A 24,122-nucleotide genomic window follows, 5' to 3' on the forward strand; every position below is an offset into this window, starting at 1 on the left:
GACAGATACATGGCTGAAAAAGTTATGTGAACTTCAAAAAGGTGTCAATCCCGAGACTCTGTAACTCCCATTAAAACCTCTAAGGTCTGTTTAGCTAACTCCGCCCTTCATCAGCACAGTACAGGAGGTTAGGTTTCATCTAACTCTCCGTTAAAAGGGGTTAAAAATGGGGGCGTGGCTGCTTTAACTGGCACACCGGATGGTACAAACAGATGCAGCCAATAGGTAGGCGATCATAACATCACTCGGGCCAAGAGAGGACTGGACGATGTTATGAAACAAAAGATGGCTACATCCATCTTTAATATACAAGCTATGAGAGAAGCAAACTGTTCAAGCCTATCCTAGCAGTCATCAGTCTATTGCAGGGCCAGACAATCGAAACAGACAACCATTTCTGCTCATATTCACACCCACGGTCAATTTAGCGTATCCCCACGCTTGTGTTTTGACTGTGGGAGGAACCTAGATAACCACAGTCAAACTAGGCCCAGCAATGAATTTGTCTTCTGTGCTGTGGTCCATTCTGGGTCTATGAACAAATATCAGAAATTATTCTTTGGTCCCAGTTTGGATTTGTGTTTGCCTGAGAGCAGCAGATTCTGGTGGAAACAGCCCCAGCCTTCCAGTTATTAATAACGTACTGGAATATCCACTAAAACCCCACAATATCATGACAGAAGCGCGGGGAAAGGTTAGGTGAATATCCAGACCTTTCCCTCAGGAGTTGGCGAAGACAATGGGTCTTCGGCAACTCTGGGTCCTCCTGGATGTGTTTGAAAATGGTGACTTAGTCAATGTTTTGTCAACGATGTCTCCATGTAGTCAAAAATGATTATGTACTACTTTAAAAACAGTAAACAGCAGAGGTTTTGTGGTGAAAATTGTGTTGATTTTCAATAGTCGTAAAAGGATAACACTGGGGAGTGAACACACAGATAGAAATCATTAAAATTCAGAAACAGGATATCAGGACTTAATATCTGCTTCCTATAAGGTTTGGTCCAAAAATAGCAACTGTGCGCTCCCTAAATCCTCAGTTGTTACACTCTTGGGCCGATAATGGAGACCATATGGAGGGGCCTGACTCTGTGTGCAAATAGACATTTTTTACTATCAAGCTTTCTTTAGTCCACCAGGAAGATGTGACGGCCTGTTGCAGCAGCAGTTTAACAAAGAGGCAGATAACAAGAACGTCTGTCAACCATCAGCCTGGCAGATGAGTGGCAGAGGCAGGAAAGGCTCATTCCTTCCCATCTGTGACGCACCAAAATCAGGAGTGTATCTGCGGGTCACACAAAGAAGCTCAGGAATGAAGGACAGTTGTGTAGTGAGACGAGGGTTCAGGTGACGAACCGAGCAGTTGTTCGGATCTGATTGGAAGCCAGCGTGAATCGTTGCTAACTAGTGTCATCAGAGTCTCTCACGGCTTAGCTGTTTGTTTGCTTCACACGTACTGTAGCGTGTAGCACGTGCCAATACATTGGACGAGGCCTCGGACGCCTGCTTCATTAGTCACCCAGTTTCCACTGCCATCACCTTTGACTTGTTCCTGTTATTCTAATTGAGAGGAATGCCTTGCAAGCTGGTGCCCCAGATGAAATGTCGTGAGCGTGCCTCACCTATTCTTGATTTCAGTTAACCCCTTTTCAGACATACTGCTGCTCTTCTCAGAGGAGGAAGTAACTTTCAGCAAGCGTTACACAAGTGTGGAAGTGGCTGAACGAACGGGAATGAGGATTTTTGTACTGCTCTGTCATTCTCACGAGCTACTTGAAATGTTGTCAAGACCCAAAGTGAACTCAGTATCTTTTACGCTCTATCATTAAGGCCTCACACCTCATTGCATTTCAATTTCATTTGTGCCACCGTTGCCTAATAGATGCATCCTGTGCACTGAACGATATCAACAGACCTGTGGTGTATTTTGTCCAAAAAAAAAGAGAAATGGTCAATGGAGCCTAGGCAGCAGCTCGCAAGAATCCACCATTTACAAAGCAAATAAACAAGTGCAGAATATCAACTCTGGAGCACCCACCCAAACAAAATAGCTCTTCCACAAGGAAGAGGCTACAGGACAGTGTTTACAAAATCCTCATTAAGGAAGTTGTGAGATAACACGGTCATGTGCATCTCACAAAGTTGAAGGGAAAGCAGGCACGCACACACACATACACACACACACCAACTAAAAGACCATACGCACAGAAGCAATGCAGAGCCCACCATAGCATAGATAAGGGACAGAAAGAAAGAGCTGGCAACAGAGAGCAGAGCACAGAGGGAGACTGACAGAGCAGAGGACACAACAGAGATGAGTCGGACGGACAAAGACGAGCCTCGGCCACCCTGCCACCGGAACTACAGCGGCGTCGCAAAGGACATCAAAAGGTGTGCGTGAGAATAAATGCTGTGAGGTCTGGAAGACAGCATCAGGAATACACACGCAGAGAGGCTCACACTGGCCTGTGCAAGGGCCACCAACACTTTTCAGCTGAAAGAACTTTTTAGCCTGCAGATAAACTGATCTTTACCTAAATTAACCTCTGAATTAGAGATCTTTTTTTTCTTTTCTTTTTTTTCATGAACTCATCCAAAGACAACCCTAGAGGGCATAAATTAAATTGCTGCAGATTATTTCTCCCATGGCGAGCACTTGGGTCTCTCAACTGGGAACCATTTGCACCTCCAAGACCTTGTTCTTGACATACTCCATCCTGCTGCTTCAGGGGCCCCTCTGTGGAGAGACTAGCCCCATCTCCAGTGCCCGTCAGAGACAGCGTCCCGCTCCGGGTCTCGGAGACGGGCATGGAGGGGTTGTGGATTTATCGTTGCTGGAGCAGGACGGCAACAAGGATGTGCAAAACCTGCTGGAGAGCCTAAAAGAACAGTTTCTGCGTACTTTCAACCTCTCTGGCATGGGTCCTCCTTCCTTAGCTCCTGGAAGTACACGACAGGAGCCACCTGAATACATGATGGAGCTCTACAACCGCTTTGCTAATGACCACAGTGCCATGCCCACGGCAAATATCATCCGCAGCTTCAAAAACGAAGGTACGTCACTGCTCAGTATCTTGTCGATAATGTAGATTGAAGAAAAGAGATACTTTTTTCCCTCTGAATTATCCTAACCTTAAATTATGGTAAAGCTTTGCCTAAATGTTCTGACACACATCCAAACATTTTCATTTTTCCAAAACAAAACAGCCACAACAAGAAATCCTTTAATTTTCCTCTAAAGCACGGGGTTAGGAATAAGGGCTACTTGTCCTTAATGACGACCTTACAGGGTTAAATGCAAAGTTAATACGTGTAATGATTTTTCTTATCACTTCTTATTCTTATCACTGTGATCTGTAAGACTTGTGAAACTGGTCTCCTTTCAGATATGTACAAAGTTTAGTATTTGATTTAGTTCATGACACTGAAACTCTTCCTTAGTTTAAAAAGCCTTTTATTTCAAAATGTTATTTCTACTTTGACATGACGGTTTGGATTAAATTCAAACAGGAGTTCAAAGTTTCTCTGTCTTGAATAAGCAAGTTTATGTCTGAACCACTTTTTTTTCTCCTCGCCCAGATTCCTCTCCCAGTGCTGTTGGTGTGGGAGGAGTGAGGCGCCACCCTCTCCTCTTCAATGTGTCAGTCCCACATCATGAACGCATCACAGCTTCTGAGCTTCGCCTCTACACCCTAGTCCAGACCGATCGCCACCTCTATGCTGGTGTCGACCGCCGGGTAACTATCTACGAGCTGGTATCGCATGACGATAACGTGACGGATGCGAACGCTGCCAGAGGAGACGCATTCAGCGGAGGAGAGGAGCGGATAGAGTTGGTGGAACTGGCTTCGCGCCAGGTCTACGGCACCGATAACGGCTGGGAGGCGTTTGACCTCACTGCTGCTGTGCAGCGCTGGCATGGATCTGACGATGGAACCACACACAGGTTGGAGGTGCATATTGCCAGCATCGCCGATGATGGTAATGTTCAAGACGTGACAGAAGCCAACAAAGACAGCAGTCTGCCTCAAGGGGACATGAAGATTGACACGAGCCCAGAGAAAAAACACAAACCCCTGCTAATTGTTTTCTCCGATGATCAGAGCAGCGATCACCGCGATGACAGGCGGGAACTGAATGAGATGATCGACCACGAAACCTCTAACATGGTCGTGCAGAATGACTTTGGGACTTGGGGGAGTGAAGAAAGTGAGCCAGATGAGGAAGACCTAATCCAAATGCGCTCCAATCTCATCTATGACTCGGCTTCTCGCATTCGCCGCAACGCCAAGGGAAACCACTGCAAGAAGCAGTCTCTGTACGTAGAGTTCAAGGACATTGGATGGGACAGTTGGATCCTTGCCCCCACTGGTTATGATGCCTTTGAGTGCAGTGGAATTTGTTCCTACCCACTGACAAAGCACGTCACACCCACCAAGCACGCCATCGTCCAGACACTGGTCAACATCAACAGCCCTCAGAAGGCAGCACGAGCGTGCTGTGTGCCCACCAAGCTGGACCCCATCTCCCTGCTGTACCTGGACGACACGGGGGTGGTCACCTACAAGTACAAGTATGAAGGCATGGTGGTGGCCGAGTGTGGCTGCAGATAATCCGGACTATCTTAGAAAGTCTACTGAAAGTCTTACGATAAGAGGAAGGACAAAATAACTAAAGAGAGGGAGATGAACTGAGAATGCAGATTCCTACAGTCTCTATAAGGGTTCCTCAGCAGGACTGAATGTGTTCAGTCACTATGCATGAAACTATAAGAACTCTCAAATGTGCAGCAAATATAATATCTTGTACCACGAGACACATTATTTCATCTTATACAGCAAAGGTGAATATGGACGTTGTTGTCAATAACGATGCACGTCCTCATACACGTAAGACTAGAAAGTCTCAAGATTTCCCAAAGAACCAAGCCCATCCTGCAGCCTGGTGGGAACTAGTGGGCCCGCTGCCCCCCTCCCTCTCCCCTTTCCCCTGACATCTGCCTTCCTCTCCACTTATCTCTAGCCTCCCCACTTGATGCAAACACTAATCAGCACTTCATGTGCCTCGGCGCAGTGAAATGACCTCCCCGAGGCAACCTGACAAGGCATGAACTCTCCAGGCCCACCGCCTGCCTCCTGTGGCCTCCTGATACGTGGGTACTGTGCTGAGGTCCCAGTGTCAGGGTTATCAATCCTAACCCCATTTCCCACTTCACATGCCTCTTTTCCACTCCCCCGAGCCTCAGTGATAACAAGGTGTTGTTGGTTGAGAACCATGTATGCCACCACTCAGCTTCGGAGAACTTAAAGCCGCTGTGAGAAGCTTTTGAGGTGATGCTTCGGGGGGAGTGAGGCATGGGTGGGCCACATTCCTAGGCAACAAACATTCTTAACTAGCTTGTCTTGCTGACCTAGCACTGTGTGGACCCCCCCTCCACCCACCCACCCACAGACACACAAACTGGACATATCTCCAACTCCTTTGTTTTTCCCACTTTGATGGTAAATGTCTTTGTTGGAACATTACTGTGGAGTGGGGAAGCAGCTACACATCATCCATAGATGGATTCCCAAAGAAGATCATTATTTTCTTTTGTTAAAGGCCTTTTGATACCTCTGCTGCTTGTGTCAAATAAAAGACTATTTATTGTTCTAATTTATTGATTTTTATAACAGAGTAGAAAGCTATATATGTATAACTGTAAGTCAGCATAGAGACGTTTTTTGCAACCATGACAATGCATTTGCAGCACAAGTGAATTTTGTTGGGAAGAGAAATGCTAACAGTTTCTGAAAGAATAAAGAATAATTATTAAAAACAAATCCTGAATGAATCGTGTGCCTGAATCACTGATCCCTGCAGTTTCACCAAACTTGCACATCACCCAGGCCAGCAGTATCAGCTTGCAGGTCACAGTTCGTGCACCACAAGCAAACAAAGAACCATGGGAAAATAAGTTGTGGCCCCGCTAATGATTAAAACGGACGAGCTACTGCTCGCACTGACAGGTCGCAGGCCGCAGATAGCAATGATGGAAAACCTGTTCATAAAAAGCAAAAACAAACAAAAAAAAGCAAAGAAATCTCTTTCTGCTGCTGCAGAGGTTTCTGTGAATGTCTGTGGGATTGCAATCGCAAGACTGGCTGTGATGTTGTTTTCACGCACCAATGCACACTGAAGATTTAAATAAAAGATGCAGTTCAGACCTGAAATGCTGAACTCTTTCTGTTCTTTCTGATTTGTTAATCATGTGGATCACAATAAAGTTCTATGAAAGGCACTTGTGCTCAGTTTGGGTAAATGATAGTGCTGTGCGATATTACTCATTTTTGGTATCTGATTCCAAGTAAACACAGGGCCAGTCTTGCTGGTACTGATACTTTTTACTTATAAAGGAAGCTTGTGTAGGGGAGATCAGTGTGTCATGGGTTACAACTTTGCAAATTCTGAGCACATTTTAATGGCCGCTCCAAACACATTTCAGCTTTTCATGTATTTTGAAACTGTTTTTTTGGAGACCTTTAATGCAAATGTGTCTGTCTGTAAAGCTCTTTGGATACATTTCTGTTTTTTGAAGGTATTATAAGTTATTTTAAAAAAGTAGACGTGACAGTCAACACAAAACGGTTCAAAGAGCATGTTTGAGGCATATTTTTTCGTGGACTACACAGAGGATTGAAACAAAGTATCGATCCTGTCGCAGTAGTATCAATCCACCACAACTAATGATATAGAGACTATCGATATTTGCATCAATCCGCCCACCTCTAGTAAATAAAACTGCTAAAGCTGCAGGAAATTAGGTCAAAGATGAAATATGGAGACTTAAATGTGTGAAGTGAACTATAGAAAGCTAGGAAAAGATTGGAGGCAAGCGACTATAAAATAAACGTAGTCACAAATGAATATTAAGAAAACGCACACACAACCTGTTTGTATCCTCTGTTAAAGGCCAAGCTAACTGTAGCCTAGCTGCCTGCACACTTGGTACAAAACCCAATGATTCTGATCACAAATACAGCAAATAAATGTGAGAAGTGTAATGTTTAAAATGCATCTTTTGAAATCATAGCATAGCTAAATTATTACAGTCCTATCGTTTTGCAATCCTTCCGCTGCCTTTCAGAATGTCGTATTTACAAAATAGCTGCGCTTGTTTTAAGTTGCTTTTGCCAAAAAGAAGAGGAAAAAAACTGTTTTGGCCACAGCCAGCTGATGACAAGTGCACCAAAATGTTTGAGAAGCAAACAACTCAGGCGCTGGATGGCCCCTCACGCAAGACGAGAGCAGAGGTCGGCTAAAAATGGCAACAAGAGAGCAGGAACCTCAATTACTGAGACAACAGGCGGCCTCAGCTATGCGAAGCTTGCTAATTGAATATTTACAGAACTATGGAAGAAATATGAATCTGGCCTTTGTCACTGAATGGCAAGCTTTCAGGGAATATGATGAAATGGGAAGTCTTTGGTTTGTGCTCCTTTGATAAGGACTACTGCAGAGCTCTTGTTGTTTCTCACTCTTGATTTGAAAGGATTTTATGAACTGTTACTTCATGTGGAGCATTCAGCCTACGTGCCAAGTTTAAGAGCCCACCTAACAAGTAAACATTCAGAGCAGTTCCCCGTGTACAGACGCTTCAAAGTGCTTCAGTAATTCTCCTCGGGCTTGACATCACGACGCCGACTGCTGGACCCCGACGTGCGTCCCGCTGTGAACGTGTGTTTTGGTGTGTGTCACCCACAGCTGAGTGACTCGCCCTAAACTCTGACGTCGGGTCTGTAATAAGGCCTGATTGTTTCCGTTTTGGATCACATGCTTATCGTTAAATCTCCTGGCTCCACCACCCAGCGCTCATCTCTTGCTGCTCTGTCCTCAAATCTTCTCAGGAAAAGCGCAGTTTTCCCAGGCACTGCATGATCATCATGAGCAACAGAAACAAAAAATCTCCTCCAAATGTTTAAGCACCTTTGAAACATTTGGGTCTGCTGTTGCGAAACTTCAGAGAGCCCATTGTAATGACAAAGTAATGAAAAACAGATGACTGCAGTAGTCCCAGCCAAGGATGACTTAGCAAATTCAGCTCGTTGAAAGTATTCACATGTCATTCTTCATTAAAGTAATGGCCCTCACTTTTCAAAGTTTACAAAGAAATATATTAAAAGCTTCTTTGTTTTTGTTTTTTGGCATTTTTGCCTTTATTGGACAGTGAAGTGAAAGGAAAGTTGCGCAAAAAAGGGCTGTAGTTTGGACTGGAGCACGAGCCGATGCTCTTACCTGCTCACCCACTGAGCTAAGGTGGTGTAAAGTACCTGTTTGAAAGGTTTAATGTGACTGATACATGAGGTTGTTATCTTTCTGGGAATCTCTCACTTTAGACGGTGGGCCACATACAGCCCACTTTAATCCTAAATTGGTCAGATTAGTAAAACTCCCCTTTCTGTCACTGTAAAGACATTTAACTATACATTAAATCCCTATGATATCATAATACTGTACAAAAAAGGAACGCTGCAGTAATAGAGGCAGAACCCCAACAATCAGACAGCTCCTTGAAAACAAGCACTTGGCGACAGTGGAAAGGAAAAACTCCCTTTTAACAGGAAGAAACCACTGGCAGAACCAGGCTCACGGAGGGGCGGCCCCGAAAACAACTGAACTTGAGTAAATGTGTGAAAAAAAACCAACCAAACAAACAAAGGAAAGGTTCTGTCAAGTAGAAAAGCCATGAGAGCCTTCTTTATCAGGAGAAGAGGCTGTGAAAATACAGTCAGAAATTCCAAAATGTGTGCCCTTGTTCACATTTTCAAAGCTGCCGGTGGGCTAGATTGGAGTCTTTTTTGAAGGATTTGTGTCCTGAGGGCTTATGTTTGACCCCCTGCTCTATAAATTGTATTTGGCCCCTTAAACATGTCTTTTAAGCACATGTGCATGCAAGCTGTATGTGCCTCTTTTCTCTTGCCATCTTTGCCTGCCTTTGGACACGAGTCTTCCCGAGAACTTCCTTTATTTTCCCTTTGCCTCACTCCCATTGTTTTGATCTGTATTTTAGCTTCTTTGGAAGAGATTTCATCTTTACTATCAACACTGCTCTTGCTTGTGAATGACATGCTTGATTCATTATATAAGCCGTGCTCCTTCCAAAATCATAAACAGGCTCACCTACTTATACTTCTCATTACTGTTTGCAGCCCTTTCTTTTGCCATCCTGAAGATTGCAACACTGACTCTGCCTCCCTCTTGCTTGCCTGTAAACATGGTGTGTTACAGGCACTGTATTCTCTTAAGGCAAACTTGCGATAATGGGCCATAAATAATGGCTAGACTTAACACTGCTGTGAAATGCAAGAGTCTTGACAAACTCTCTATTTGTTATATGTAAAGGATCCTCAGGTAGCTGGTGACATGATGCCAGCTGAAAATTGCAACTGCAGAAACCATGGAAAAAACAGACCTTTCTTCTACAGTGGGGCAAAAAAGTATTTAGTCAGCCACCGATTGTGCAAGTTCCCCCACCTAAAATGATGACAGAGGTCAGTAATTTGCACCAGAGGTACACTTCAACTGTGAGAGACAGAATGTGAAAAAAAAAATCCATGAATCCACATGGTAGGATTTGTAAAGAATTTATTCGTAAATCAGGGTGGAAAATAAGTATTTGGTCAATAACAAAAATACAACTCAATACTTTGTAACATAACCTTTGTTGGCAATAACAGAGGTCAAACGTTTACTATAGGTCTTTACCAGGTTTGCACACACAGTAGCTGGTATTTTGGCCCATTCCTCCATGCAGATCTTCTCGAGAGCAGTGATGTTTTGGGGCTGTCGCCGAGCAACACGGACTTTCAACTCCCGCCACAGATTTTCTATGGGGTTGAGGTCTGGAGACTGGCTAGGCCACTCCAGGACTTTCAAATGCTTCTTACGGAGCCACTCCTTTGTTGCCCGGGCGGTGTGTTTTGGATCATTGTCATGTTGGAAGACCCAGCCTCGTTTCATCTTCAAAGTTCTCACTGATGGAAGGAGGTTTTGGCTCAAAATCTCACGATACATGGCCCCATTCATTCTGTCCTTAACACGGATCAGTCGTCCTGTCCCCTTGGCAGAAAAATAGCCCCATAGCATGATGTTTCCACCCCCATGCTTCACAGTAGGTATGGTGTTCTTGGGATGCAACTCAGTATTCTTCTTCCTCCAAACACGACGAGTTGAGTTTATACCAAAAAGTTCTACTTTGGTTTCATCTGACCACATGACATTCTCCCAATCCTCTGCTGTATCATCCATGTGCTCTCTGGCAAACTTCAGACGGGCCTGGACATGCACTGGCTTCAGCAGCGGAACACGTCTGGCACTGCGGGATTTGATTCCCTGCCGTTGTAGTGTGTTACTGATGGTGACCTTTGTTACTTTGGTCCCAGCTCTCTGCAGGTCATTCACCAGGCCCCCCCATGTGGTTCTGGGATCTTTGCTCACCGTTCTCATGATCATTTTGACCCCACGGGATGAGATCTTGCGTGGAGCCCCAGATCGAGGGAGATTATCAGTGGTCTTGTATGTCTTCCATTTTCTGATGATTGCTCCCACAGTTGATTTTTTCACACCAAGCTGCTTGCCTATTGTAGATTCACTCTTCCCAGTCTGGTGCAGGTCTACAATACTTTTCCTGGTGTCCTTCGAAAGCTCTTTGGTCTTGGCCATGGCGGAGTTTGGAGTCTGACTGTTTGAGGCTGTGGACAGGTGTCTTTTATACAGATGATGAGTTCAAACAGGTGCCATTCATACAGGTAACGAGTGGGGGACAGAAAAGCTTCTTACAGAAGACGTTACAGGTCTGTGAGAGCCAAAGATTTTCCTTGTTTGAGGTGACCAAATACTTATTTTCCACCCTAATTTACGGATAAATTCTTTACAAATCCTACCATGTGAATTCATGGATTTTTTTTTCACATTCTGTCTCTCACAGTTGAAGTGTACCTCTGGTGCAAATTACTGACCTCTGTCATCATTTTAAGTGGGGGAACTTGCACAATCGGTGGCTGACTAAATACTTTTTTGCCCCACTGTAGGCACCAAGGAACCGTGTTAGCAGAGCATATAACTGATTACTGAAAGGCTCAAAATGTGCTATACAAATGACTAACCGCAGCAGCACGGTGGAAACATGAGCCTGAGGCAAAAAAACCCGGTCTGTGTCCTGCTTTCATTCACTACAGCAGTCGGGCAGATTTCCAACACAACTTTACAATCACTCATAAACAGGTCCTGAATGTAACAGGAAAAATAAAATATATAGGTGTCTAACTAAGCCTACTTAAAATATATGCCTTTTCCTCACAAAATAGCTGATCTGTCTAAAGATTTTCAGTCTAAATGCATTTAGAGTTCAAAAAACAAAGCTTGCACTTGAATTTGCTCTGCCTGGACTGGTTTACTTGTTTCAGTTTAGTTTTTAATTAAGTTTTCTGTTTTGGATGTGGGGGATCTGAAATGTGTCCAGATCTCCTCGCCGTGATTGTTATCCGCTGTACAATAACAATATACTGGCCACATTAAAAAGCCCGAGCTTAAAGTATTAAACTGATGAACTGTAAAATGAGATTCACTGTACTGGGTTGTATAAACAGGTCTTTGTTTCGGATTCACTCCTCCAAAGTAACAAAGTCACTCTGAGTTTATGAGAATATGTGGGGGTGGGGGTGGGGTGCATTTTCAGTTGCATGAAACATGTCTCGCTTCAGCATAACTACAATGGCTCATTGTTTTTTTCCCCAAGGTAAAGGTGATCTGATTTCCTGTCCATAGCTCAGTTTATAAGTTCTGAAACAAGCCAGCAGGGGGCAGGCTCCTCTTGTTGCATAAAGACTTGTAGTTGCATGGCACAGTGTCTGTAAACAGTCTTTGGCTCCATTGCTCTGTAACCAGAGCAAATGCTTTCTTGATGACTTTACTGACCCAGCTCATTTTGTATGTGATTGAGTCATAAAGAAGGATGAATCAGGGTACACCGGCTGGAGTAGTCAGCATCCGGTGGTGCTTAGTTTCACAATCAGCTCCAGTCTCTGACAGTCCCTGAAAGCTCTGGCGACAAAGGTGAAAATGCTGGGGGTCTTCACTTACAGCCTACGATACAGTGGTTACATACATAAGGTATCAGTTGTGATTGTATTGTATTATTGATTGCGACATGTGTAGTAATAAATGAGCGAATAGTGAGATTACACGTTAACATCAGCCAAAAGATAACATCCTTCATTGAATCTGAGAAAAAAAAATGCAACAGGCTTGTCACTGTGGACGTGAATTCAGCACCGATGCGCGATACGTCCCAAAGAGGTGGTCCCAGTGCGTGAAGAGAGGGGCGTAATTTATGATTTGCAAACTGTGGTGTGCGTGGTGGTGGGGGGCTCCTCCCAGACAGGGCAGCAGTCTGTGCAGAGCCCAGGGCAGGTCGTAGCCGCAGTGGTCCTCCACGGCAAGCCAGGTGTTGATGAGGTGGAAGAGGGCCTCGCTGAGAGGGTGACATCCCACCATCCAGGCGCTGCTCAGAGACAGCAACAGTAGAGACAAGAGCTCGGCCGAGCTGCAGTCCTGAGCTGCCAGAGCGAAGGGAGTGTGGTGCTGGTGGTGCATCTGGTGGATGTTGCGGTACAGCCAGGAAACTCTAAGGATGAAAACCCACACACCGATTATGGTTACAGTGGTGCTGTAATGGAAAATTACTGGAAAGCAGTGGCGGAGCGGGGGGGTGGGGGGGTGGCATGCTGGGCTTAAGCCCGGGTTGTTTTGTCAGAAGCCCGGGGTCTTTTGGAGTGTAATTTTTTCATAGTTAGATGCCTGGCTGACAACTGTATAAAGCAAAAAAATACGCACAATATTCAAAGCACATAGTGCACACATAGTGCACACTGTGCACTATGTGAATTTACGACTGTGCGTAAATCCCCCCTAATATTAGTATGATCCGAGCTCAGGCACTAAGCGGGGCAGCTGCTGCCTGCGAGTGCGCTGTTGGAGAAACAGAGCCAGGCAGACAGAGGAGAACTGAAGTTTGACCAGGTACCAAAGCAAATCATTCATCCTGTACAAATAATGTAAATATGACGGTGTATCACGAAAGATTGATGTTAAACTGATCACTTGACCCATATTACGTTACTTGCTCTTCAAGTGAATCAACAAATGGCGAAATGAAAAGCCGAACAACAACAATGCTGTTTCTTTAGAGAGTCTTAGCTTACAAGTGTGTTTATTTCATATTTTCAGTTGTTTCCCTCCACGGCTAAATAAATCGGTTTCAGTAATGTACTGATATACAAGAATGGACATAAGGAGCTTCTTTCAAAGAAAAAACTCTGGTAGTATTTTATATATTATGCTTTGTATGTTGTTCAGTATATTTCTATGCAAAACAAGAGGAACTTCAATACACAGCAGGATATCCACAGTTGAAACCAGATATTTACATACACTTTATGGAAAATACAAGAACATTTTTTTTACTGTACAACATCAATTTAGAGTAAACTTGTTTTGTTTTGGATAAATAAATATTGAAATATCTTTTGGATTAGTTAAATGTCAGAATAAAGAGAGACAGAGCTGTCTATTTTTTTTATCACTTTCATCAAATTTAAGAGTACATATACACTAAGTTTATTGTTAATTAATAAGAAACTCCAGACGATTCCATTCTGAGCTGAAGAAGCTTCTGATAGGTTAGTAGAGTCCATGTGAGTAAATTGGTGGCACAGCTGTGGATGCATATAAGGCAAAACACAGAGCCTGTTTCTTTGACATGGGAAAATCAAGAGATGTCAACCAAAACACCAGAAAAAGAACTGTGGAGCTCCATAAGTGTGGCTCAAGTTTGAATACAATTTGGTGCCATTTACAATTAAGAAATACAGATAGTTTCTCTCTTTACTCTTAAAGTTAACAAATATGTTTTTTATATTTATCAATCTAAAAAAAATTAACATTTAGTCTGATTTGAGGTTACAATTAAAAAAGTGTTTGTGTTTTGATCTGAAGAGTTTGTAAATATCTGGTTTCAACTGTATATTTGATGATTGTCAGCACAAAGACGGAGAGAGAGGAACAGAGAGGGAGAGAGAGGAGAATGAGGACAGAACAGAGATGAACAAGAGCAGGTGAGACACACATGTTAGTCAAATGGTTGTTTACAAAAAGTATCACCGTATCATAGGTCCTCATGTATCTCGTACCTAGTGTTTCTTTTTAGGTTTGCTATTTTTCAAATTCTACATTTATTAAGTTATGCAGGCTTGTTTGCACAACAAGGCTAAATAAACTTTTCTCAATCTAAATATTGTACTTTGGTAGAATTAAAAAATAAGTGTAGTGCGGGTCTATGAAGATTTTTAGTGCTACTATCATCTAGTTCTGATTCTGGTTCTGTCTTAGTTAAGTGCTCAGTAGTCCTGATTTTGAACTGTTGTAGTCCTGTTTTAATTCCGGATCAGTTCTGGGTCTGGTTGAATTGGGGTTTAGTCCTCGTGTCTTGATGCAGCCCTGATTTTGTTCTGCCTTGCTGCTTAATTAAAAAACTAGTTTAAGGTGTCCTGCACATGTGATATATATTTTTCCCTATATGAAGTCATTTCTTTTTGAACAAAACTCAAAACAGAGCCTATTAATCTTTCAGTCATTTCTACCCCCCCCCCCCCCCCCCCCCCCCCCAAAAAAAAAAAAAAAAATCCCACATGCATACTACCCTTTAGGGCTAAGCCCCTGGTGTTTCAAATGTCTGGCTCCGCCTCTGCTGGAAAGTTCTCAGAAGTCAGAATTATATAATATCTACAGACAAAAACAGAAAACGAGTGCTACTGGTACTTTAACTGGCACTGTTAGAGCCAGTGTTACAGCTATTAGCCGCACAAGTGATTTATCAAGGGCAAAGATCAGGAACCCAACACTGATTTTATATTGGAATGATGTGAATAAAGATACTGTTACTGGGAAGCTGGAGTTCATGCTTGACACTTCTGGCGAAGTGGTTTACATTCTTTCTAACGCAAGAAAATCCTTTGTAGGACAAAAAAACCGAAATCAGTCCTTAAAATGTACATGCGTAACAAGTATCAGCAGCGGACTCTCTTGTTTTCTCTCTGGTCTGCTGTTTAAAAGGTCAGAAAATAGAGCAAGTGCAATCATATAAATATCTCAGGACCGTAATAAACGTAAAACTGAATTGTGATTAAAATTGCAAATCGGTCTGCAAAAAGGGTCACCAGCACCTTTACTGCCTCAGGAAACTTGCTCGTTTCCACATTGAACAATTTGAACTTTGTTTTATCGTTCTTTTATTGAGTCCGTTTTATCTTTTGTTTGGTGCCATGGTTCGGTCAGACCTCTGTTACAGAGGAAAACTCACTGAATCAGATAGTGAGATGGTCCAGTCGTCTGATAGGTGAGTCACAGCCATGTTTAGCCTCCCTGTACTCTAAACAGGTAAGGATGGCTTTATCAATTATTAAAAATGGTTCCCGTCCTCTATAGGGTGAATTTTCAGCTTCTTCCCTCGGGACGGAGCTGTTATGTTTTATTTGATTCTTGTCTAATAAAAAAAAACATGTGTCTGTCAGGTTACAATAGGTGTGTGTGTTTTGTGAAGGGATGCCAAATGTTATCATTTCTGTGTAAAGCACATTTCAAAAATAATTAAAGCGTTAAGCAGCAGCAGACTGGTGCAGACAAACCCTCAGGACCTCACAAGCAGCCCGCTGGACCGAATGTCTTCTTTTAAACCCGGGTTCATGTTGGGGGAGGAAGGAAGCCCAACAAATGCGCGTGCTGCTCACCTGTGCATGACGTAGTGCCACATGAAGAAGAGCATGTCAAAAAGCAGCAGGCATGCCACCACCTCCACGCAGAGCTGCCAGCAGCTGGGGGCCACATCAGGTAACTTGAGGTTTATTAGGGTGTTGAAGAGCGCAGTGACGGGCAGGACCACGGTCACGTATTTATACAAAACCCTGCAGAAACACTCTAACCATCGGCTCAGAGACGGCGGCGGACCCGAGCCCGCGGTCATCCTCCATGACCGAACCCGCTGACAGACGCTCCCCAGCGCATCCAGCGCGAGGAAAGGTACGCAGAGCAGCACGTGCGCCAGGAACGCAAAAGACGCGGGCAGGTACGGTGAGCGGAGCACGTCCTCCTGTCCGCTCTTCACATACTCCCACAGCCCCAGGAGGACAGGCGCCTGTGCCTCTCCATACTCAGTGCAGGGTACGACCATCACGACCTTCTAACCATAGTCTCGTCCTCTACATCCTCTCATGCGTGCGGCCGTTTTGACCAGATGCTCTAAAAGGATCTGTATCCTCCTTTAAATGTTTTTCTTCCCGGAGAAGTAACTTAGAGCTGCTCCACAGGGAGAGACACGATGCTGTGGGTGGAGCTTCGTTTCTTGTGAAAAGGTGAAGTAAATCCTCAGATTTCAGTGCTGGGATTAAAGGGGAATTCTGAGACAGGACTGTCACTTTTTCTTTTTTTTCCCAGCCATCCACTCCTCCGATGACGCCCGCTGCGGTGGCTGCTGGTGGCTTCACTGTGCGCACATGGCTCTCAGGGTCTATAAATGTGCACCGACAGGAATAAAAACGATTTATTTTCTTGTTTTTCCTTTTTTCATACCTTCTCAAGAGCGTGTTCTCGTTACGCATATTTAGACTTGAGGTGCTTTATGTAACGGTGGAATGTGATTTTGATTTAACATATGTGTTATTCTGGGCTTGTTCAAAATCACTACCCTTTCAGCTTGTTCGTGGCCAAAAGTGGCCACCAACAGATTAGGTCTGTAATTTTTATTATTTTTATGTTTTGTTTTGTTTTTTGCCATTTTTTCTGCATAAAGCTTTTAAGTAACTTCATTTCTTTTTAAAATTCAATTCAATTCAATTCAATTTTATTTATATAGCGCCAAATCACAACAAAAGTCGCCTCAAGGCGCTTCATAGATACAGAGAAAAACCCAACAATCATATGACCCCCTATGAGCAAGCACTTTGGCGACAGTGGGAAGGAAAAACTCCCTTTTAACAGGAAGAAACCTCCGGCAGAACCAGGCTCAGGGAGGGGCGGGGCCATCTGCTGCGACCGGTTGGGGTGAGAGAAGGAAGACAGGATAAAAGACATGCTGTGGAAGAGAGACAGAGGTTAATAACAGATATGATTCAATGCAGAGAGGTCTGTTAACACATAGTGAGTGAGAAAGGTGACTGGAAAGGAAAAACTCAATGCATCATGGGAATCCCCGGCAGCCTACGTCTATTGCAGCATAACTAAGGGAGGATTCAGGGTCACCTGGTCCAGCCCTAACTATATGCTTTAGCAAAAAGGAAAGTTTTAAGCCTAATCTTGAAAGTAGAGATAGTGTCTGTCTCCTGAATCCAAACTGGAAGCTGGTTCCACAGAAGAGGGGCCTGAAAACTGAAGGCTCTGCCTCCCATTCTACTTTTAATTACTCTAGGAACAACAAGTAGGCCTGCAGAGCGAGAGCGAAGTGCTCTAATAGGGTGATATGGTACTACAAGGTCATTAAGATAAGATGGGGCCTGATTATTTAAGACCTTCTATGTGAGGAGCAGGATTTTGAATTCAATTCTGGATTTAACAGGAAGCCAACGAAGGGAAGCCAAAACAGGAGAAATATGCTCTCTCTTTCTAGTCCCTGTCAGGACTCTTGCTGCAGCATTTTGGATTAGTTGAAGGCTTTTCAGTGAGTTTTTTGGACATCCTGATAATAATGAATTACAGTCGTCCAGCCTGGAAGTAATAAATGCATGAACTAGTTTTTCAGCGTCACTCTGAGCCAGGATATTTCTAATTTTAGAGATGTTGCGCAAATGGAGGAAAGCAGTCTTACATATTTGTTTAATATGTGCGTTGAAGGACATGTCCTGGTCAAAAATGACTCCAAAGTTCCTCACAGCGTTACTGGAGGCCAAGGTAATGCCATCCAGAGTAAGAATCTGCTTAGATACCATATTTCTAGGCTTTTCAGGGCCGAGTACAATAACCTCAGTTTTATCTGAATTAAGAAGCAGAAAGTTAGCGGCCATCCAGGTCTTTATGTCTTTAAGACATTCCTGCAGTTTAACTAATTGGTGTGTGTTATCTGGCTTCATGGACAGATAGAGCTGGGTGTCATCTGCATAGCAGTGAGAATGTATGCTATGTCTTCTAATGATACTGCCTAGGGGAAGCATGTATAATGTAAACAGAATTGGTCCTAGCACTGAACCCTGTGGAACTCCATCATTAACCTCAGTGTGTGAAGAGGACTCTCCATTTACATGAACAAACTGGAGTCTATTAGATAGATATGATACAAACCACTGCAGTGCAGTACCTGTAATACCTACAGCATGTTCTAATCGCTCTATTAGAATATTATGGTCAACAGTATCGAATGCTGCACTAAGGTCTAGCAGGACAAGCACAGAGATGAGTCCACTGTCAGAGGCCATAAGAAGATCATTTGTAACCTTCACTAAAGCTGTTTCTGTGCTGTGATGAGCTCTGAAATCTGACTGAAACTCTTCAAATAAACCATTCCTCTGCAGATGATCTGTTAGCTGTTTGACAACTACTCTTTCAAGGATTTTTGATATGAAAGGAAGGTTGGAGATTGGCCTATAATTAGCTAAGACTGCTGGGTCTAGAGATGCTTTTTGAGTAAAGGTTTAACTACAGCCAGCTTGAAGGCCTGTGGTACATAGCCGATCATTAGAGATAGGTTGATCATATTTAAGATCGAAGAATTAATTAATGGCAGGACTTCTTTGAGCAGTTTTGTAGGAATGGGGTCTAAAAGACACGTTGATGGTTTGGAGGAAGTAATTATTGAAGTTAACACAGAAAGATCAATTGGAGAAAAAGAGTCTAACTTAACATCAAATTTTATTTGTGAAGAAGTTCATGAAGTCATTACTAGTTAACGTTAAAGGGATGGTTGGCTCAAAAGAGCTCTGACTTTTTGTCAGCCTGGCTACAGTGCTGAAGAGAAACCTGGGGTTGTTCTTATTTTCTTCAATCAGTGATGAATAGTAAGATGTTCTGGCTTTGCGGAGGGCTTTCCTATAAAGCAGCAAACTATTTCTCCAGGCTAAATGATGATCTTCTAAATTTGTGACACGCCATTTCCTCTCCAGATTACGAGTCATCTGCTTTAGGGTACGTGTTTGAGAATTATACCACGGAGTCAGGTACTTCTGATTTGAGGCCTTAGTTTTCACAGGAGCTACAGTATCCAGAGTCGTACGTAGTGAGGAGGTGAAATTATTAACAAGATGATCGACCTCTGTTGGGGTAGCGTTCAGATAGCTGCTCTGCTCTGTGTTGGTACAGGGCATTGAAGATGATAACAGTGGGTGGATTATATTCTTAAACTTAGTTACAGCGCTTTCAGAAAGACATCTACTTTGATAAAGTCTACTCTCCACCGCTGTGTAATCAATTATTGTAAATGTAAATGTTATCAGGAAATGATCAGACAGGAGAGGGTTTTCAGGAAACACTGTTAAATGTTCAGTTTCTATGCCATATGTTAAAACAAGATCTAGAGTGTGATTAAAGTGGTGGGTGGGTTCTTTTACATTTTGAGAGAAGCCGATTGAGTCTAATAACAGATTAAATGCCATGTTGAGGCTGTCATTTTTAGCATCTACATGGATGTTAAAATCACCCACAATAATTATTTTATCTGAGCTCAGAACTAAATTAGATATAAAGTCTGAGAAATCAGACAGAAACTCTGTGTAAGGCCCAGGTGGACGATAGATGATAACAAGTAAGACTGGTTTCTGAGTTTTACAGCTGGGGTGGACGAGGCTAAGCATCAGGCTTTCAAATGAATTAAAAGTCTGTCTTGGTCTTTCATTAATTAATAGGCTGGTGTGAAAAATTGCTGCCACACCGCCCCCTCGGCCTGTGCTTCGAGATTTCTGGTAGTTAGAATGACTCGGGGGTGTTGATTCATTTAAACTAACATAATCATCCTGCTGCAACCAGGTTTCTGTAAGGCAGAGTAAATCGATTTGTTGATCAATTATTAAGTCATGTACTAACAGAGACTTGGAGGAGAGAGACCTAATATTTAATAATCCACATTTCACTGTTTTACTCTTTGGTTCAGATGTGGATACTGTATTGTTCTTTCTTTGTGATTGTTTATGTTTAAGTTGTTTGTTGCTGGTTTTTAGTTTGTTTTTTGTCTTTTTGGAAGCTGACACAGTCTCTATGGAGATGGGTTTTTTTGGGGGGGGGGGGGGGGGGGGTAGCAGGAGGAGAGAAGCTGCAGAGAGGCGTGTAAGACTGCACGCCTCTCTGCCTGACATTATAATTATAATAATTATTTATAATTATTTAACTCATTCACTGCCATTGACGTCTATAGCCGTCAATTGCAGTGCATGAGTCAATGGGTTTAACTCATTCACTGCCAATGGCTGGCAGTGAATGAGTTAATAAATATAAAATAATTATTACTTTTTAAATTTTAACCCTTTAAACACCAGTTTGTTTGTCCATTGCACCAGCTGGAAGATAACCTCAAATCTCGCAATTTTATATAATTGCATTGCTACTGAAATTTCTTGTATTATTAATAGTAGAGTCTGGGGCATGTAATTGATTCTCATCAACATTGATTATAATGGATTGTTATTTTTGTGCAGAGAGAGCAAAAACATAAAAACTCCCTCTCAGCTTGTTCGTGGCCAAAAATGGCCACCCCTTGTTTACGTTTACAAAATGCTATAAAATTCATATATTAAGAAAAATTTCCACCTTTTTTTACTTGATTTTTTAGATTGTGCTGTTCATGAAAATCAAAATTTCATTCAAATTCAGAATTTTAACCCTTTAAATACCAGTTAGATCACATAATCCTAGGAACTCATAAATGGAAAAAATCATAAAACCCCATTTTTTCCCCCAAATAAAACATGCCATCTGATTTATTATCTACCCATGGTGGAGGTTAGATGTATAGCAATAATTAACAGTATCAGTGACTTTTATACATCTTTGTTTTTTTGTGCAGTGACAGAAAAACATAAAAACTCCCTCTCAGATTGTTCGTGGCCAAAAATGGCCACCCCTTGTTTATTAAATTTCCACTTTTTTTGACTTGATTTTTTAGATTAGCATCAGTGCTGTTCATCAAGACCAAAATTTCAATTAAATCCATAATTGTAACCCTTTAAATACCAGTTAGATCACATAATTTTAATGATTTACATAGGGATAAAAGCATAAAATCCCCATCTTTTTTTCTAAATAATACATGCAAACTGATTTATTTTCTAACCATGATGGAGGTTAGATGCATAGCAATAATTAAAAGTATCAATGAGTTTTATGCATCTTTGGGTTTTTTTTGCAGTAACAGAAAAACAAAAAAATCCCTCTCAGCTTGTTCGTGGCCAAAAATGGCCACCCCCTGTTTATTGTTTCCTGTTTCCCCTGTGCCAGTTTTCATTTGAGGAGTGACCAAGAGTTTGTCCTCGGAGCTCCTCCGTCAGTTGGAGTCTGAACCCCTTTCCCTTTTTTACTTCCTGAGAACTTCCAGTGTTGTCATCCAACATGCTATATATTGCTTTATTCTGGTTTAGGCTCACATCTCCACTTCATCTATAATCCTCCAATCCTCACACCTCTGCCTCCCGTGCAGGTTTGTAAGGGTGCACAGCAGCTAAAAGATCTCCTTTGTTATAAAAAAAGTCAAAAGTATATCTCAGGCTGCTAGTGCAGGGAACTGCATACAGGGTGACATCTGGTTTGATACCAGTGGGTACTGGATTGTAGAGCAGTCTCTCTTCAGTGGGACCCACATGGTTTTCCTTTCATGAGGGATCCACTCAGTCACCGGCTCCTCGGTCTCAGAAAATGCTCCTATGTTCTTTTCCATCAGCTGCTCGGCCTCCACCTCCATGCCCCCAAACCCCAATCCTCCCCCAAAGAAGAGGATTCACACACTGGCTAGTACTCATCTTCAGTGGTGATGCAGTCAGCCTCTTTGGAGATTGTCCCCTCATCTTCTGGAGAGGAAGTTTCTTCATCTTGGGCAGATGTCTCTTCTTCAAGGGCAGAGCACTGCTTTCCGTCCTTGCTCTCTGACCAGATCATATAGACAGTGCTTGAAGCAGTGATGACCTTCTTGCCATATGGCCAGAATAAATGATCTGGAAGCTGTTAGGCTTACTTACAGCAGTAGCTCTGTCTGCACCTGCAGAAACTCCAGGACACGTTTACAAACAGTGTTTGTCGTTGTTTGCGCTGCAGCTGCAGCTTTGAACTCTACAAAGTGTCCTGTAATTAGGTTTCTTTTTTGGTTTTTGGTTTTTTAGAGTTATTTTGGGTATGGCATCTTTTTATGAAAAATACAAGAGTAAAAGTGCTTTTAACATGTGCTTCAAAGCTAAGTTTGACTGGGAACCTCAAAGCTCAATAGCCTGCATCCACAGAAATTCACTGCAGCCTATGTAATGTTTGATGCGTCATTATTTATTCCAGTCTACGTCAAAATTGTTTCATTATTTTGGTCCATTGGAGTGTGGTAAGCCATCAAATACCGCTACTAGAAACTCGGAATATTACATGAAATTGCTTGCTTGGCCAAAAATGGGTAAATGGTGTAATTTGGTAAAAAAAAACCAAACATTAAAAACTACAATTTTCATGTGTTGAGTTTAGAATAAAAGCAATTTTACCTAAACCGCATGTTATAGTACTGTCAATAACAAGGAATCAAAAAAGGTGGTTATAATGGGTTTCAATTGGCCAAAAATGGCCACGATAGAGTCAAGAGGAACAATTTGGTGTATAGTGAATATTATTGACATTATTAAAGGAGGGAAACCCTCACAAAAAACGGATAGAGCTGTGGAGCAGCCAAGGGAATAGACTGAATTAAAAATTACTTCACTAAAATATAATTTATTATACAAAAACAGTTAAAAATGTAAAAGGAATTAAAACAACCCTGGCCAGGGAAAACACACAATAAAAATCAATAAAACACAAACATTAAAAGTCCAGTGGCGTCCGCCACGGCGTAAAAGTCACTAAAAGTTAAAAATCCAGCCAATCAGAGCAGAAGGGGAAACCCGGCGGCGTCCTCGCCGTCCTATCAGTGTCTCTGCTTCGGCGTGCCCGGATGGGCAGAGCTCTTAATTCTGCCCGCCGCTTTCCTGTAGCACGCCAATCGGCACCAGCCCGTCTCGCCGTGGGAGGTAGGGCGCTGTCCCGCTGCCACTGATTCCCCACCGTAGCGTGATCTGGCCTCGTTGTTATTCCAGCAGCAGAACAGCTCCCTCCGCTTCTCTGCTCGCTGGCGTCGTATGCTCTCCCACGTATAAAGTAGTGATGGAGCTTTACTTAAACATTTCTTCAGCAAATCTACAACACAGAGGCTTCTTCACATTCACACTTTGTGACATAACAGCGGTCCTCTCCAAAGCAAGTGTTCCTCAAACAGTCCTTTGGAATTCAATTCAAAATACAAATCTGTGTATATAAAAGCCATTGTGACTTGTTTCTAAGCTTTGATTCTTTTGGGGAAAGAAAATAAAAAGAGAAGGAAAATAAAAGGGAAAAAGAGCCTGCATTTTAAAGCCTCATTAGTGTGGTTCCCATGTAATTCACCCCCGCCTCATCGAGCAACTAAATGTCACTCCTTTCTCCTTCCCTGGAACTTACACAAAACTTGATTTTTATTCTAGAAGACTCTTTAACCCTCCGCTGCATAGCGTTGCCCTGAGGCAACAAACCACATGTTCATGCCTTACACTGGCCCTTCAAAAAACAAAACAAAACAACCTTTTTTTTTTCTTCAAATAATGCTACCGGGCACATCTCTTTCCAATAAAATGATGAGTTGAAGGTGGTGTGACTTTCTGCAAGCTGCACTACGAGCGACATCTCCATTAGGAGGCAAGATAAAGATCACAATTTTACATGTTTATAGTGAAATAAATGTATATAAAAATACTTGTATGTGCATGAATATGTTAAGAAGCATATTTGAATGTTTGTTCTACTTTTTAAAATTTATTTATACAGCAAAACTGTTAATTTTCATTCGTTGCCTC

General features: G+C 42.6%; 2 protein-coding genes across 2 annotated transcripts; one reads left to right on the top strand and one right to left on the bottom strand.

Annotated features, from left to right (window-relative positions):
* The first annotated feature begins 2,191 nt into the window (after positions 1–2,191).
* Positions 2,192–6,260, top strand: bmp10 (bone morphogenetic protein 10). The gene is made up of 2 exons (XM_004567288.2): positions 2,192–3,054; positions 3,580–6,260. Exons 1-2 carry the CDS (start codon positions 2,646–2,648, stop codon positions 4,611–4,613), a joined length of 1,443 nt encoding a protein of 480 aa, XP_004567345.1. The 5' UTR covers positions 2,192–2,645; the 3' UTR covers positions 4,614–6,260.
* Positions 6,261–11,686: 5,426 nt separating this feature from the next.
* ch25hl3 (cholesterol 25-hydroxylase like 3) lies at positions 11,687–16,558 on the bottom strand. Its single transcript, XM_014408418.4, has 2 exons — positions 15,825–16,558; positions 11,687–12,664 (listed from the first exon to the last, which is right to left on the bottom strand). The coding sequence occupies exons 1-2, from the start codon at positions 16,262–16,264 to the stop codon at positions 12,289–12,291; spliced, it is 816 nt and encodes a 271-aa protein (XP_014263904.3). The 5' UTR covers positions 16,265–16,558; the 3' UTR covers positions 11,687–12,288.
* Between the last annotated feature and the right edge of the window lie 7,564 nt (positions 16,559–24,122).

This window comes from Maylandia zebra, linkage group LG12 (assembly GCF_041146795.1).
Source record: "Maylandia zebra isolate NMK-2024a linkage group LG12, Mzebra_GT3a, whole genome shotgun sequence".
In the NCBI taxonomy this organism is placed as follows: Eukaryota; Metazoa; Chordata; class Actinopteri; order Cichliformes; family Cichlidae; genus Maylandia; species Maylandia zebra.

Coding starts and splice junctions, on each gene's coding strand:
- bmp10 (XM_004567288.2), top strand. CDS start 2,646: ATGGCGAGCACTTGGGTCTCTCAACTGGGAACCATTTGCACCTCCAAG. Junction 3,055..3,579: donor CCGCAGCTTCAAAAACGAAG/GTACGTCACTGC, acceptor CTCCTCGCCCAG/ATTCCTCTCCCAGTGCTGTT.
- ch25hl3 (XM_014408418.4), bottom strand. CDS start 16,264: ATGGTCGTACCCTGCACTGAGTATGGAGAGGCACAGGCGCCTGTCCTC. Junction 12,665..15,824: donor TGGCACTACGTCATGCACAG/GTGAGCAGCACG, acceptor TTTCATCCTTAG/AGTTTCCTGGCTGTACCGCA.